The 17,738-nt window shown below is 32.6% G+C and overlaps 1 protein-coding gene across 4 annotated transcripts in view; it reads left to right on the forward strand.

Annotated features, from left to right (window-relative positions):
• Positions 1-17,738, forward strand: part of LOC129231389 (inositol polyphosphate-5-phosphatase A-like) — a 68,982-nt gene that overhangs the window by 11,074 nt on the left and 40,170 nt on the right. For all 4 annotated transcript variants that reach the window (XM_054865690.1, XM_054865691.1, XM_054865692.1 and 1 more), the window contains exons 2-6: positions 4,742-4,783; positions 8,034-8,134; positions 11,825-11,912; positions 12,083-12,146; positions 13,359-13,462. In XM_054865690.1, coding sequence (XP_054721665.1) covers positions 4,742-4,783; positions 8,034-8,134; positions 11,825-11,912; positions 12,083-12,146; positions 13,359-13,462 — 399 coding nt within the window. The remainder of the gene's footprint in view (positions 1-4,741; positions 4,784-8,033; positions 8,135-11,824; positions 11,913-12,082; positions 12,147-13,358; positions 13,463-17,738) is intronic.

The raw sequence follows: 17,738 nt of genomic DNA on the forward strand, positions 1-17,738 counted from the left end.
TTAACTTCTATTCGAAATAACTTGAAAAATAGTAAGAAAAACAGAAAAATGATTAGTAACCGTTGATCCTGATAGTTTTTATAGACACATAGGAAATTTTTCAATTTTTTTCCAGTTTTTTTTTCCTGTGAAATTAAATAGAACTTATAGAATTTTCCACTAATGGTCAATTACTGGCGAATCACCCTATTCATTCTTTGATTATCAAACAAAACAGGAGAGTTGATGGAAAATTAAAAATTAAATGCTTATATTTTTCCAAATATGTATATTTTTCAAAATGTTAAAAATTTTTATTTTATAAAGTATAACAATTTTTAAATCAATCACTGCATTAAATGCAATAATGGATTAATTAATTTTAATTTTTCAAAATGTATTGGATTACAATTTGTTTCCTAAAGACAACTTGAGGTTGCAAACGGAAAGAGCTGCCCAGAAAAACTTTTGGCATGCAAATCTGAGATTTAAAAATTGCCAGCTTAATTCAGCAAAAAGCTTTTTTTTTTAAAAAAAAACTTTGGACTTTTTAACTTCTACGGTTGGATTCGAAATAGGAGCACATTTAGCATATTCTATGTTTTTTTTTTGATTTTTTTATGTAAGTTTTTGCTTACAATATTCATTAAATTTTCTTGCTTAAACTGGTGTTTTCCTTTGCTAATAACTAATGACACAGTATTTTTTTTAAATTGATTTATTATTATTTATTTAATTTTAAATATTTTTACCATGATAAAAAAAAAAACCTTTCTTTTTAAATGAATAGCAATATAATAATGCAAGTCATGTTCAATAGCTATTTCATTTTACTAAATTTGAATATTTTTACAGTAAAAATCTGCCTAATAATTGATAGATAAAAATTTCACTTTTTTCATTTTTCATTCCTTTTTTTTCAAACTTTTAACACTTCCAAAGTGTTTCTTTATCCCTTTTTTCTCATCAATAATTTGAAATTGGTGCCCGCTTCTCTGAATATTGGAGGGGGGGGGGGGTGTCACATCTCTTAAAGGGGCCCTCGGTGATGTCCACTTTAACAGAGGTAGCTATTGGGGCTTATAAGTGAGGGGGGGGCATAAAAAAGAACTAAGAGGCGTGGAACTTTTATCGGCAGCAGGAAATGGAAAAAAAGAGGAAGAAGTACAAATTTTGCTACTGCTCCTTTTGAGAGCAGATAAGTGGAAATTGATGTAAATCTAACAATTTAACTCGCTTTTTTTTCTTAAGATTTTGATGAATTATGTACTCAATAACTTTCCTCCAAGAAACGCTTTGACATGAATTAGACTTACATTCTTTACCCTGAAGTATTTTGAGATGTCACAAACACTTGGTAATAATTTCAAAACAAGTATGACTTGTTAAAGTAAAAGAATTGATTTACTAATATCTAAACAATAAATACATACATTAAAAGTTACTGCTTATGCTAAATAATGTTTTGGAATCAGAAAAACAAAGTAAAACAAATAATTATGTTCTGATAGTTTTGACATATTTGCTTTTTTTAAAAAAAACTAATTTCTACCTTTGGTTCTAATTTGGAAAATAAAATAAATACATTAACTATAAAAAGTGAGCCCCCCCCCCCTCCCCCCAAAATTGTCACCACTGCTCTTTAACAGCATCAAAGAGTCTACAATTGCATTTTTTGAACTTCAATTTTGAAAAATTTATGGGGTGAGACCCAAATTCCAATCCTTCACCGAAGGTCATGAAAGATGGTCTACACTTTTGTTTTCAATTTCAACTCAGAAAATTTTTGTGGTAAGCCAAAACATATCCTTAAAAATAAATTTTAATTTTAAGACTTCAGATTTGAAAAAAAAAAAAAAAAATGCAGGAGAATCTTCAAATTTTATCTCTTTCTCTAGCCTCATCAAAGATAGCCTACAGTTGAGTTTTCAGCTTTTCAATTTCCAAACATTTCCAGGAGAGAGTCCTTGAACTCCATCCCTTCCCCAAATGTTATGAAACGTGATCTGTGAGTGCTTTTTTTAGCTTTAACTTCAAAAGATCCTGAGGGCTCTGCAAAATCATTAAGGACATAGGCGGATTTAGGACTGAGTTCCTGGGGGGGGGGCAGGATTTTTTTAGCAACATTTTTATTGCCCCCCACTCCTATGTTTGTTTCCTGTGATGCATAAGTCCATGCTTTACTTTTTTGTGTCTTTTTTATTAATGTGTGTTTTTATGCTGTTCTTTTTGAATTGACCTTAAGAGAGGGAGCTGGTATCAAGAGAGTGACGCAGGGCTCCCTTTTAAGTGGGAAATAGAATATCTCCAATTTTGGGGGGCCGGGGGTTTCTCCCCCGGAGGAAATTTTGTAAAATGGATATAAAATTCTGCAGTTTGAAGCCTTATAAAGGTTAATTGGATAGACATAGAAAATGATAACTAGATTATACAGTTGTACAGTATTGTTCAAACTTTGTAAGAAACAGCCATTTTAAGTTTGAAAGAAAAAATAAACTAGATTTCTCATTACAACAACCTTTTTTAAATTATAAGTAGTGCAGAAAACGAAAAGGAATAGATGTAGTGTATCATTTTTTTTCCTGGTTAAACAGATTAACAATATGCAGTAGAAGTAATTGGAGCCTACTTTGCTTAGAATTTTGAAAGATTTATCTAATTGTTTTCAAGGACTCTGGAATAAATAAAATTATTTAATGCCCTTTATTTGTACTTTCCAGTCTCTGGTATTTTAGTACTTGATTGTAAATTTTTGCAGTCCTCTTCATACTTTGGGAGAAATAACTATTTTAACTTTAAAAGAAAAAAGAAACCATAGATTTCTCATGACAACAACTTTCTTCAGTTGCAAGTTGGGCAGAAAACGAAAAGAAATAGAAGTAGTGTGTATTTTTTTTCCGTGCTAAACAGATAGACAATATGCAGAAAGAAGTAAGATAAAAGCAATCAATACAAAAGAATTTCCAAAATACTGCATTCAGGATTGAATAAATAGCAAGATATGAAACATGTGAGTCACAAAACTTTACTTCAAATAATATATTACAAACGTGAGAACCATGATTTTTACATTTTTAATACAGGATGTGGCAAGTAGCTGAATTTGACATATGTTGGCATTCCTCCCCTTCTACCATTTGTTAGAAATTTTAAAATTTAAGGTTTGTAGCCACACGTTTCTAAATATTCAAGGTTTTCAAGCACTTAAAAATGAAAATAGTTTTTTCAAGCAATTTCCATTTTTAAGGAACAAATCATGAATTTTTTTTGGGAGTTATGGACCCACTTCAAAGCAGGGGCCTTAAGCAATAGCTTGTTTATCTTATAGACAAATTCGGCCCTGTTTGTAATTCATTCTTACCTGCAACTTTTTGCTTGATTTTTTGTAATTTTTACGAAAATGCGTCAGTTTTTACGGTTAAAGGATTTTTACGATTTTTCCAATCTTTGTTAAGTTTTTTATAAAATTTCAGCAAATTTTTCCAAAACTTTTGATGACTCAATTATTTAGATTTCAATAATGACAAGGACTGACTGACTTAGACTTAGATGATTATGACTTACCTTACTTTTTAAACAGTATTTATAAAGTAAGTAAAATTGTTCTCTCCCTCTAAGTTAAAAGATTCATTTAATCAGAATACTCAGATAACTAAAATTTATTCAGTTTGCGATAGTATTTATTCTCTCTCTCTCTTAAAAAAGGGAGAGAGAGAAGGGAAAAAATCTTATGTTTTTTAGAATTTCTCAAAAGGCCAATTAACATACTAATTTTCCCCTTTGTTTTAGGTTCTAATTTTTTAAAATAATCGTCAATTATTATAAGTGTTGCAGCTTAATGTATAGCTCGTTTAGCCCATATTTTCATTCATATACTTGCCCAAATGGTTTTCAGTCCAAAATAGTGAATTAAGACACATTTTCAGCACCCCAGTGACAGCTCTACTATTTGTATTTAATGTTCGTTTTTTTTTTTCTTTTCTCCCATCAGAAAAGGGGACATTTGCTTTTCTCTTCATTTTCATTGAACAATTCAAAAAAGAAAAAGTCATGATTTTTTTGGTTTAAGATTTTGGAAGTTGTGTTGTTACTACATAAAGTCCTCCCAAAACTGGGGGGCATTGTCCCCTATGCCCCCCCTATAAATCCACCCATGCCCTTCTGAAATATTCAAAAAATAAAATTTTTTTTTAAATTTTTTTTAAAGATGTGTTACTATATAAAGTCCTCCCAAAACTGGGGGGGCATTGCCCCCTCTGCCCCCCCCCCCTATAAATCCGCCCATGATTAAGGATATTCCAAACTTTCATTTTTATGACTCCAGTTTTAAAAAGCTTCTAGGGGAAAGATTCCAAAGACCCTCTGTTTGGGGATCGTTGCAATGCATTTTTGTAGGCCCCTTTTTCTATCCCGTAAACATTTATGATGCGCATTCTGTACATGCCCTGTGTTCGTACCTTTACAGTGGTGGGGGCTCTTTGCAGTTGTGACATTTGCATATGGGAACTCCCCCACTAATCAAAGGTTGTCTAAAATAAAGTTTTTAGAACTTCTATTTAAAAACATTAGCTGGGAAATGTATTTCGATCCAGACTGTTCCCCACGCCTCATTAAAGATGACTTGCAATTCAGTTTTTAGCACTTCAATTTCAACCAGAAAGTGAAATTTTGTAGATGATATTTAATTACCAAGTTCATCTGAATAATTTCATCACCATTCATGTAAAAATGTGATTTTTAATTATGCAATTTTCTGTTATAGCCTCAAGTATTATTGAATATATGGATGAAAGAAATATTACAGGTAAGCTTTTTATTTTTAAATATTTCTTCCACCAACTGGCAGCTGTAGCATCTTTTTTTTTTAAATTCCATGTTAATAAGATGTAAATAGTATTGCAGTTGAGCTATCTTAATTTCTTTCGTTCAGGAACTACTGTATCAATTAGTTAATATGAACAGGGGACCCTCGGGGGTGACTGTTCAAGCCATTTATTTAAAAAAAAAAAAAAAAAAAACATGGAACAAAGCAATTGATGCACACATTATGTGGTCATTGTGAGTTCTTAATAGCTGCAATCATATTTCATCTACAGTAAAACCCCTCCAAACGGACATCCCTCCTCTTATGCCAACAACTTTTTATTCCCCAATTCCAAGGCAAATAACATTAAACCCCTATCCTGCAGACACCCCTCTATTGCAGACAAAAACAAAAACTGTCGCCTTAGTGTCCGCATTTAAGGGGTTTTTCTGTACTTAGAAGTATTTGCAGTCATGAGGAACACTTAGGTAGTTAGCAGATCTTTTGAGTAACTGCAAAGAGAGCTTTGCATTCCTTGCATAGAAGTATCAACTTTTGAAAATATTCATGATTAATTTCATGGAACTAGATCCTAATAGGTATTTTTATACAGTTCTAAATATAATACCTGTTTGCATTTTTCCTTTTTATCATCATTTATTATTTATAATTTGTTTAATATTTGAAATTCTGTTTGCTTAATTTTATATATATATATATATATATATATATATATATATATATATATATATATATATATATATACAATGCATAAAACAAATAAAAGTAGAAAAGAGAAAAAAAATTTACAACTTTAACTTAAAAATGCGCAATATTACGATTGTTTTTATTCATTAATACAGTAGAAGATCGTTATAACGCCGACCTATATAATGCAATTCTCTATAAACCACACTACTTTTCAAAAGTAAACAATAGGTTTTTAAGTTTAAAAAAATCCCTCTGTTTTGCTTTGCAAACATAAAAATTGTTAGGCAAACTAAATTTTGGAACAGTTTTTCATCTTTCCATCTTTATATCTTTATTTAAAGCTTTTAAATGAAAATTAAGACTCACAGTAAACACAGAAAATACTAGATGGCTCTTGAAAATGCAGCTGTTATGCAAACTATGAAGCTAGCAGAAGTGCAGGATTTTGATTGTGAAACATATTTATTTGTGAATAAATAATTTTAATATTGGTCTGGTGCTTTAATACTCATTGCAGATAAAACTCACTCTGAAGTGCTTTTTTATAGATATATATTCTGAATATTAGTTTCAAAATTTGTGAAATGATCTATATGACGTAAAAACCTATATAACGCAAAAGCTCTGGTCCCAAGGTGTGCGTTATAATGGTCTTCTACTGTAACATATTTCCTCAGAATATGAACTTAATTCTGCTTAAAAAAATAAAACATTTCATGCTTTTGAGGTATTAGATCACAAAATTCACGTTTTCATACCATTTTTGTTCATCTTTTTTGCATTAAAAAATATTTTTAAGAGTAATATCATCCCAGAATGAGGTTCATATAGAGTGTAGTTGAATAAAGAATATTCACACAAAATTTCAGAACGATTGGCCTATTACACTTTGTACTAGAATGCACACCAGTTTCAAGAAAAACACGATTGCAAAAAAAACTGCTGTGAACATTTTCGAATCTTCACAGTTTTTTAATTCTCATAGCATTGAAACTGAACGTAATTTTGAATTGAAATTTCGGCAACATATTCTTGAATAGTTCTACTAACATTTTATGACAATCAAAAATGGTTTTTTTGACCGGTCTAAACTGGTTTCCCCCCAAAAATAGAGAATCCACTGTAGTTTCTAACTTTGTAATGCTACTTGATTACAGCTTATATTTGATAATACAGTTGGACTCACTTATAACGAGCCCTGATTTAACAAGAAAATGAGAGTCTTGGTCGGTATAATGCTATAACTCGCTTCTTAATTGAAAACCCAGATTAAAGCTAGCAATATTTTTGTGATTCTTGAAATTTCATTGACTTCTACCTTTTTAGATCAGCAAATCCCTTCTTTGAAAAAGTCCTTTAACATGCTGAAGTTGACCAAAACTTAATAAGTATAACGTCTGCAGAAAAGTATGGGCAACTTTTGTTTTTGATGTGCACTACTTCCAAGGATGTTGCAGCTGAAGTTCATGCTGAAGCAGCATGAGAAAAAAAAATAAATAAAGGCAATGAGATGGTAGTGTCAGTTGTGAAGAATTTGAGGCTGGAACACCAAACACCCTCATGGTACTAGATGGTGCACAAAAAAACTTTAAAAAAAATTCTGAACCAATGGTACAAATGCTGATGTTTCTCAGTCCATAAGAATTTCTTGGAAAATAATGGCACAAACACAAAACAAAAATCTCTTAAAACGTTAAAATTAAAGCTAATTTTTGTGTCTGAAACCCAATTTCTAATTTATACGAGCATCAAATTAAATAAAAGTTAATCATTAAAAAAATAACAGAAATTACATTTTTGCGTCTTCATACATTTTCATTCTTCGGCAATTCAACTTGATTCGTTACATTAGGGGATTTTTGTTTTGACAATGTAATTAAGAGAAAAGTAAAAAATCAATCTACTTAACTTGAATGATTTTTACTGCAGCTAAAAAGACTAGGAATGATAATCAACAGACAAAAGGGATAACTTGAAACTGATTTTACAATGTTACTGGTTGCAACTAAGATTTGAAATAAACTTGAGGGAATTTAAGAACTCCAGAACGAAACAACGACCTTTCTACACACCCCTCAATTCCGGATTCCTTATGAGTTTCGTAGCAACCTTTAGTGAATATAATTTTCTCCTCTAACCTTCATTTTTCATGAGACAAAGTCTAAAGTTAAAAAAAAAAAAAATCTACAAATGTCTCGAAAAAAAAATTCCATATATAGAGATTTTTTTGATACATAGAAACACTTTTTCTATGTAATGAACATATAAATTTACTGGTATTTCAATATATAGAAAATTTCGATATGTTGAAGTCAGATATATGGAGGTTTGAATGTATGTACAAATTTTTCTGATTTTTCCCCCCATGATCCTGGTTTTCACAAGCTCTTGGTTATAACAAGCAAAATACATGGTTCATTTGTGCTTATCATAAGCAAGTCCGACTATACAAAGTATTGAAAACAGCCAATTTTGCCTCTTTTAACTTCAAATAAAAGTAATTTATTTTATTGATTCTGTATTTTTATTTTAATATCAGGTAATACGATGTTGCCAACCAAAATTTTTTGCTCTTCATTGTCAAGAAGTTGGCGGAAAAAATTACAGAGAATCAATGCAGTATGTAGATAGATTTTTAAGGTAAGATATGGTATCTTTCATTTGTTCTGTAAAGAAAAACACTGGAAACAGAATAAAATTCAAAATGGAATTTAAAAGCAGGGGGGGGGGGGGAACTGGTGCTCTGCATATAAAATGCAGCACTTTTTAATTTTCTGCTAATCTTTTTCATTAAAATTTAATGATAACTGTTCTAGTTTTGCATAAATTAAGTTTAATTTAAATTTCAAATCATTCATTTGCCATCAATCAATCTTGATTCTGAGGAGGAGCTAGCCCTTGTGCTGCCCTGTGCAATAGAAGCTTGTGTGCCTTCATAAAGTTGCCGACAGCCCCACATTTTTAGGATGCTGCAGGAACCTGTGTGGCTGCACAGGACCCCCCCCCCTTTTTTTTTTCAATGCGCAAGACATGAGCTTATGGATGAAAGAGAATGCAACATAAGCAAAAACGTTTGAATAGCAGTAATAAAGAACTTACCAGAATCCAATGAAAACGCTGGAAGTATACTGTATACATTGAAATCCCGTTACAATGTAATCAAAGGAACCGATAAAATTTTTCGTTGCAACGGAATATTCATTGTAAGGAATCACCTTAAAACTTTATTTTTATAAAAATGTTAATTTTGCAAATCTACACCCTAATATGATTAATATGCAACATTTACGGTTGCTAACAATCTAAAATATAATTAAACACATTTTCTTTTCTGGAAAAACAAAGAGGAAAATATGGAACACTGACGTTTTATTCATTGGTGGTCTTTACTGAAAGTTATCTTCTTTTGTTTGAGAAATTTATTTCCAAAAAACATTATAAAAGATTCTAATTTATGAGCGTCACTTTACTGACCACATGAAAAGTTGAAATCTTCCTGACCCCCCCCCCCCCTGTGAATTCTGAAGGTGCCTCACGTTTGGCTAGTAGAAATTGACTGTGCATGGCTAGACACTGGCATTTGGTGTCTCACATCAGGTTACGTTTCAGCATGAGCAGATTTCCACCTTGAATAAAGCTACCTTGAACAGCTCTGTTTCGAAAGTGCAAACTGAGTTTTCCTGTTACGACTTGTGAAAGTCATTTTTTGATTTCAGAAAACAGCAATAACCAAAAAAAAACACTTTGTTGTTTCGAATTTTTAGAAAAATCATTTCATTAAAACAAGAAATTTTATACATTATCTTAATGGGTTTTAAAACGGCACCAAACGTTTTGTTCGTTGTAACAGATACTTCGTTGTATCGGTATTTCCTGTAATGGGATTTCACTGTGTGTCTATATATATATATATACATATACACAGAGGAAAGGGGGGCACATGGGAACATGGTATGTTTTACTAAGATAACTTTAAGCAAAAAATCTTGAAAAATTCTCAAGTAATGGCAGTTTCAGTTCTACCTTTTGGACGAACTTTTAGAGCAATAAGCCATTTTAGGTTTCTTTAATGATAACTTCTTTGACTTAGCGGGGGTATATAATTTTATCATTATTGTTTTTTGATGAAAACATATTTTAACTATTAAACGAGTATTAATAATTGCACATCATTACATTACATGAACTTTCAGGTAAATTTTGGACAATGCTGAAACTTTTATACTAAATTAAGAATTCTTCTTTTTTGCATGTTAGTTCTAAGCTAGATGATGGGACACTTGTGAACACAACATCCAGGGACACATGTGAACATTTCTCATATCTCCTCCATAATACTGAATATTGGTGTAGGATATTATAAGTGTTAAAAAGTGTAAATGTTTATAATTATTATTTTTCTATAATCAGTTTGTAAATTGATTGCTAATTACTATTATTTTATCTGCATTTAAAAAAGGGATGGGACAGGGGCGGCAAATAGGGGGTGCGAGAGATGGCAGTTGCACCCCCAAATTTTTCACTAAGAATAATAAAAAATGGGAAAATTCAATTTAGATAACTTTAAAAATCATTTGCCTGAATTTTCAGAACAGAAAAAAACTGATGGAGGATAAGTGTTCGCCTTAACTAAAGAAGTAATCTCTTCATATGGGTTAAATATTTCAAAATTGAGTAATCTATGTTATGATGGTGCATCTTGTATGAGATGCCCGTACAGTGTAGAGACTGCGCAATTTTTACGCGTAAATTCCATCTCATTTTACATAAATTTTTATGCTTATATTATAACTTAATGTTTAGCTGGTAAGTGTTCATTGATGCCATGTACTAAAAACACATTTTAGCAACTCGATGTATCATATGATTTCACGGAAATTTTTTGTAAAAATATGCTATTTTTGAAAAACATCCCACATCAAAAAATACTTTCACATCAACAAATGCATCTTGAGGCTCTTTACTTGACAATCTCTGAGTGACACAAGATGGTCTTCAAGAGTTTAATCTCTAAAAGATCCCTGGAAGAATTACTGGAAAGCGACCTTTTCAGTGATAAAAAAAATTGATGTCATTTTAATATGTATGCATTTTTGTTTGAATTTTTTGTTTACTTTGTTTATACTGCGGAGCATTTTTTTGCTAAATGCTACATATCATAAAAATTTTAATTCGCTAATCTTAATTCTTGGATCGACAATTGAAACTCTTAGTAATTTTCACATTAATGCATACTTGAACCAGGTGTGGAACTTTGTGACAGAACTTTTCATAACTGTTTTTACTGTATGCCAATGTAGAAGAGGTGACAAAACCCAGATGAAGTTTTGGTCAAAATATTAAAGCAATATTTTCAATAAACTGATCAATTCAGTTTCTCAAGAAACTGAGACAGGATTTAATGAGATATATTTATTATTGGTCTTAAGTTCAATATTATGTAGGTCGGTTATAGAAAGCGAAAAAGAAAATATTACACATATAAGTAATAGCATGAGGGAAGAGGAATTGTTTTGTGAATTCTGAATTGTGACTATACTTGTTAATGACACAAAATAAATACTAGCCCATTTAAAAAGCTTTCTTGGTTATTTTAAAGAGAGGAATCTAAAGGAAATGTGCTTTTTGACATAACTTTCTTGCTTCCATTGTTTTTTGACTGTTTCAATCAGGTCAGTCATTTGAAAGATGACTTTCGCGATTAAATGGAAAAACCAACGTAAATAAAGCACAAATTTACACGAAAATACAGCATATAGCTATTTCAAGGCTACAATAATGGAGACTCTTCATCGGTGTAAAAAAAACTCCGCACACAACCAGAAAGCTGTAGGAGAACTGAACGTCAACCAATTTTGACTATTGTGTCTCAGGAGGATAGAGAATTGTCTTCGAAGCGCAATGAGGCAAAGCAAGACCTTCCTCTTTAGCTATACTGGCAATAAATTAAGTCATTGGATATTGATTAACTATAGTTACAAAATTTTCTGTTCTTCCTGACTCCAAAAATAGCAGATTAACACTTTACTAAAAAATAAAAACTAGTACCGAGATATTTTGTGAGATAACTTATAACAAAATTAATTTAAAGCTTCGGACGCAAAATTTTTAATTGTTCTTTACAAACCTAATTATTCTTAGCATTAAAGCCAGTTAATTATCAGTTCTTGTTAACCAATATGTATTTTATACCGTACTGAGGAAATTCATGTTCAAGAAACTCGACCCCCCAAACGAAATATTGAAATGCCGCCCCTGGGATGGGATATGTTTGCTTGTTTCTTAGTATTAGTTTTCTTCAATAAATTGTCATTTATTTTTCTTTTTTAGGACTCTATTATCAAGTGAAGAATTAAAACCTTTTGGTCATAAAAGGATTTTTCTTGATGAAGAGTTTACCTGTCCAGAAATATTTACTGTAAGTTCAAGCAAGTGTTTTAAGTTCATTTCAAACTGAATGCTTTTTATTATGCTATTCATTATAAAATATTTCCCCCCCCTATTTTGAGCTTTGGTTGCTTCCTCTTTAAAAACTAAATTTCTTCCCAGCTTCTAAAAGTAAAATTAATTTTCTGCTATTGCTTTCAGGCTTTGGGGAGCTTATACTTTATCCATAACAGCTTAAAGGATGTCCACATTTGGGATTTTCATGGTATGTTTGTGTTGTTATTCAATTTTCCAACTACAGTAGACCCTGATTTTATGCGGATTTGATAATACACGGTTTAGGATTTGACATCTTTATTTTGTTTTACCTGGATGCGGCATTGCAAGCAAATAAAATTTTTACCCTTTCAAAATCCAAACTTCTGAGATTGCAGATAACATGGAATAAATTGCATTTTTCTTGCTATTAAGTGAGCTTCAGCCACTGGAGACATTCTTTGTAATTGGTTCCTGAGTGCTTTCCATAAGTGAAGTTATTAAACTCACATAGCTCAAGGCTTGCTGGAAGAACATCTTTTAGAAGTGACAAAGGAGGACAAAATCAATGACAATACCAACATCGATGACATGCAACCAAAAACTTTCAGGTTGAAAGTTTGAGTCATTCTTTGACAATGGCAAATGATCTTTCTCATTTGTTAGTGAAAGACGATCTCTTCATTGAAGTGACATGACTAGTCATGAATGCGCTAATGTTCTACAAAGATCTAGAGAAAAGTAGTTAATGAATGCAATTATCATACAAGCTCTTTTCTATCTATCATAACAAGCTCTTTTTTTTATAAACGCTAAGTTCATTCATGTTTTCTTAACGCTCATTGTGCATATATGTCAAAATAAGTGCTCATCAAACTTATATTTATCTGTCACTAGAATGTTGTTGTTTTTTTAAATCTATGGAACTTATCCCTTATTTTAACACTATTATTAAGTCTTATTTTATGCCATTTTGATCTTAGCAACATTTTTGTAGGATGTAACTACTGCATAAAATCAGGGTCTGCTGTAACTCCCATTCTAAAATTCTTTCCAAACTACTTTATAATCTTCTCTTAGTAATTATTCTAAACTCCAATATTGTCCATTGACACAGACAAATCTCTTAGGTAGGTAGTGATAAATTATGTATTTCACATATTAATTTCCCTCTCAATTTTCTTTCTCTTATGAAGTTTCTAAACTTTTCAATTATGGCATCATTCATTTCAGTTTTTTTTAAAGCCCTAAGTAGCATAATGTAAAAATTCCTGATATTTTTTTCATTTTTTCAACTTAATTATTCAATGACAGTTTAAAATTTGAAAACTCTGCCAGAAACTTTGTTTCATATGAAAAGATTCTTTTTTTTATAAATTTTTTTACTTTTGCCAAACTTTTACTCATAAGATCTGCATTGTTTGACTTTTTTGTTTTCTAGGCTCAAAATTTGTACCTCTCATTGGTGAAGAAGTTCATAAGGGCAACATTGAGCATGTAGAAATAAAAGAAAAATCCAAATTTCCTTCTGAACTATTTCCTGAAGTAAAACATTTGTTTATGTATCTCATACTTTTTTTCCTAATGACCAGTGGCAGCATGTGTATGGGGTGGGGGAGCCATTCCTTGTCACTTTTTGTGGCTTAATATTAAATTATTCACCGGTAATGTTATTATTAGAAATAAAATTTTATCCTGCTGAGAGCTTGTAGAGCATCTGAGAACGTGTTAAGTTTTCTTTTGGTTCTAGAGCTGTAGTCAAATGGAACTTTCAAAAAAGGAGCCACTAATTTCATTTTAGTGATGTGAAGAAAAAAAAAATCATTGCTATATGTAATAAAATGAGTAAAAATGACCAATGGAGTTATTTTCTGCAAAATTAAAAAGCAAATACAATCTTAAAATTTCATTTAGGGATGTTCAACTATCAGTATTCTTTAATTACCTAACTCGACATTTTTCAAAAAAGGGGCAGCCAGTTTCGTCTTAGTGACATAAAAAAAATGCCCAATATTAAAAATTATTTTTTAAAAGTTAATATAAAGGATAAAAATATTTTTTTCTGTAAAAAAAATCTTAAAATATTATTCAGAAGTGTTTAAGAATCTGCATTGTTTAAAAATTATCAAACTGTGTGTTTGGGCTGCTGACAATTTCAAACAGTTTAACAAAAAAGTATTCAGTACATTATAGATACCTTCGGCATACCTGGGTCTAAAAAAGAAGTAAAATATCATCTTGGAAATCATAGCAAATTTTCGGAAAATACTCTTGGGGCCGCAAAGGTTAGAATTTTTAACAAATAAAAATTGAAAATTTCATTTTTGGTAATTGGGCAAGTTTTCCCTCTATTTTATTTTTAATTAGTACGATAGGAGGGAAGAGTAAATAGTGAGGACTCATTTCAGGACTTCAAATCCAAAACATTTCCAGGAGTGAGCACCCAAACCTCCTCGCCCTAACATTACCAACAATCGTCTGAAATGTGGTTTTCGGAAATTCAATTTTGAAAAAAGAACAGGGGAAGGAGAGTGAGGGAGGCAGCCGTAAGGAAGCCCTGATGGGCAAATTCGGCAAATTTTGTTTAATGATATGGCAAAAATATCACCATTCAGAAAGTTATGTTTGACAATATGATAAAAATATCATTTGGCAAAATTTGAGTTAATTTAGGAGAATTATCATCATTCAGGGAAATTTGGTATTCCATTTGGCCCATTGAGAGTTTCCATCCTGATAAAATGAAAGTTCGTGGAGCACCTGAAAAGGCCCATCATTTGGGCAGTTAGGAGACTGGTTTTTAACACCCCCCCCCTTTTTATTTTAAGATTTTAGAAGCAATGAAATTCTAAAATGAGTGCGGTATTAACCCAATTAAACACCAATTACTTTCCCTCTTCAATGAGCTCCCAAAAAAGATGTATATACTTTCAAACTCAGAAACAAGTTACGACAAATGAACTCTTTGATAAATTTAGAAATTGAAACAACCGTCAATTTAATTTTTTTAAATTCTAAATATTTTTTACTGTTGAAGTTGCCTAACCTTGCCCCTCTCTGGATACGCCCATGCGTAGAGCTGGCTATCGCCATCCTTGCTGAACGAATATTGTAAAGCTCTAACTCTTTCATTCTAAGCAATCTTTAACAGCTGGCAATCCCCACTTGTGGTCATTTTTGCATAGGCAACTTTAGTTTATTATGTTCAGAAAAAAATTAGCTTTAATTTGATATATAAATGATGACTATACTTTATGAGCGCATAAATGTGCACCAATTGTACCCGTTTACATGTGGCTGCGAATAGCTTGCGGCCAGTTGCGCAACAGCAACCATAACTTTTCAAGTTCTTTAGGTACGAGGTCTGATCAAAAAGTTCCAGGACTTTCTCAATAATTCTATATTAAAATTTTTTTACAATTATTCTAACTTATCACATTCAAAGTACTCCCCCTCTGGAGGAAATACACTTCTCCCACTGGTGTTTCCACTGACCCATGCACCTGGAAAACTCTTCTTCGGGGATGCTGTTGAGCTGCTCCCGCGTTTTTTCTTTAATCTCTTCTATCGTCTGAAATCACTGTCCTTTCATCGGGTACTTCAGCTTGGGGAACAGCCAGAAGTCGCAGGGGGCCAGATCAGGTGAATAGGGGGGGCTGGGGAAGGGTTGTCATGTTGTTTTTGGCCAAAAAATCGTGGATGAGGAGGGCGGTGTGACAGGGCGTGTTGTCATGGTGGAGAAACCACTTGCTGGTCGCCCACATTTCAGGCCTCTTCTGCCTAATTTTTTGACGCAAAGTTCTCAGGGTGTCAAGGTAGCGAAATCTGTTGACTGTTTCACCTTGTGCGAGGAATTCATGATGGATCACACCTTTCGAATCAAAGAAAACAGTGATCATCACTTTGACGTTCGATCTCACCTGACGAGCTTTTTTGGGTCTTGGTGAGCCTTTTGACTTCCACTGGGACGACTGCACCTTCGTTTCCACGTCGTAGCCATAAACCCAACTCTCGTCACCTGTGATGATGGTTTTCAAGAAGTTTTCGTCGGAACTGGCCATTTGCAAGAGCTCCTGACAAACCTCCAGGCGGTGCGCTTTTTGATCCTCTGTCATCAGACGTGGAACGAATTTGGCTGCAACCCTTCTCATCTCCAATTTTTCGGTCAGGATCTCCTGACATGACCCAAATGAGATGTGGCACTCCTCTGCCATCTCTCGAATCGTTAAACGTCGATTGGAACGCACTAGGGCATTCACTTTGGCCACTTGAGCATCTTCAGTTGAAGTTGAAGGCCTTCCTGAACGAGGGTCATCTGTCGTTGAAGTTCTGCCTTCCTTGAACCGTTTGAACCACTCATGGCACCGTGAACAACTCATTACTTCATCACCGAAAGCGTACTGAAGCATTTGGAAAGTTTCCACGAATGATTTGCCCAATTTAACGCAAAATTTGACGCAAACGCGCTGCTCTACTTTCCTGTCCATTACGAAAAAGCTAGAAACAAAGAAGTGGCTTCTGTAAAACAGCTGTAACTTCCGTTTGGAGAAGGTTATCAATATTATGAAACAACAGCTGTGCTCGGGAAGACTTACTCTAAACAATGCTGCCAACTGGAAGTCTCTAGCACTCTCTGTTCCCGCGCAATTTCAAAAGTCCTGCAACTTTTTGATCAGACCTTGTATATTTCTTTGAAGTAGAGTATAGTTTATTTTAATAACAAATGCGTTATTTTTACCCCAAAATGTCAATATTAATTTGAAAAAAATACTTGTGAGCACTTCTTGCTAGGCAACTAGCCAAAACACATTGCCCCTTTCATAATGTAATATAAAAATTTGATTTGGACTTTATACTCAATGAGTGCAGAATTTTGCAGCCGGATCGTAGACTATATGTTCAAAGTTACGAATCGAAAATTATCTTCCCCTTCCCTTTTAAAACAACTGATCCTCTGCATTCGGTAATAGAAATTCTGGGGGCAAATAGTTAGAAATTAGTTTCTTAAAAGCAAGTACCAACTTCCTATTAATAAAACAAGCTTGCAGTATTGATAACAACAATTCTTGGTTTGAAACTTTCTTTAATTTTTGGTGTTTTCCCATACTATCTAGAAATTTAAAAAAATATATTTTACTTTTGTATGTGCTTAGGCATGCAAGATTCATCTTAACATCAGATGCAGCCTTTCGGTTAAAAAATATTGTGTACCATTGATTTATAAGAGTTAGTATTAGGACACTGATTTCGAAAAAAAAAATCTGAAATAGAGTCCTGAGCCAAATTCCTTCCCATAACATCATCAAAAGTGATCTACAACTGCATTTTTAGGACTTCTTCTATTTCAAAATTTTTATGCGAGAGCATAAGTGCCCCCTGCATCTTTTTAACATCATTGAAGATTTTATAACCTTTAGCATTTGGAAACTTCAAGTAAAATTGCTAGGGGAGTGCTCTTAAACCCCTTTCCTTCCTCATCATTAACCCTCTGATGGTCCTGGGTCATGAGTAAGATGCGTGAAATTCTTCCCCATGAGAAATATTTTTTGAGTAACTTGCCATGTAAATCAAGTACCCTACCTTCTATCACTGCCTAGCTATTGCCCTGCTCCTTCAACCATTTGACAATGAACATTTAGCATCAGACAAATAAGTGTAAAATGCTTTTTAAATGTGCTCGGTAGGGCATGATAAGACGGTCAAAACCATCAGAGAGTTAAAGATAGCCTGAAATTTGGTTCTTATGACTTCAATTTTGAAAACTTTCTGGTGACATAACTCCAGCCCTATTTCTTGCATGAATATTTATACTTACGACCAA

The sequence above is a fragment of the Uloborus diversus genome, chromosome 10 (assembly GCF_026930045.1).
Source record: "Uloborus diversus isolate 005 chromosome 10, Udiv.v.3.1, whole genome shotgun sequence".
Lineage (NCBI taxonomy): Eukaryota > Metazoa > Arthropoda > Arachnida > Araneae > Uloboridae > Uloborus > Uloborus diversus.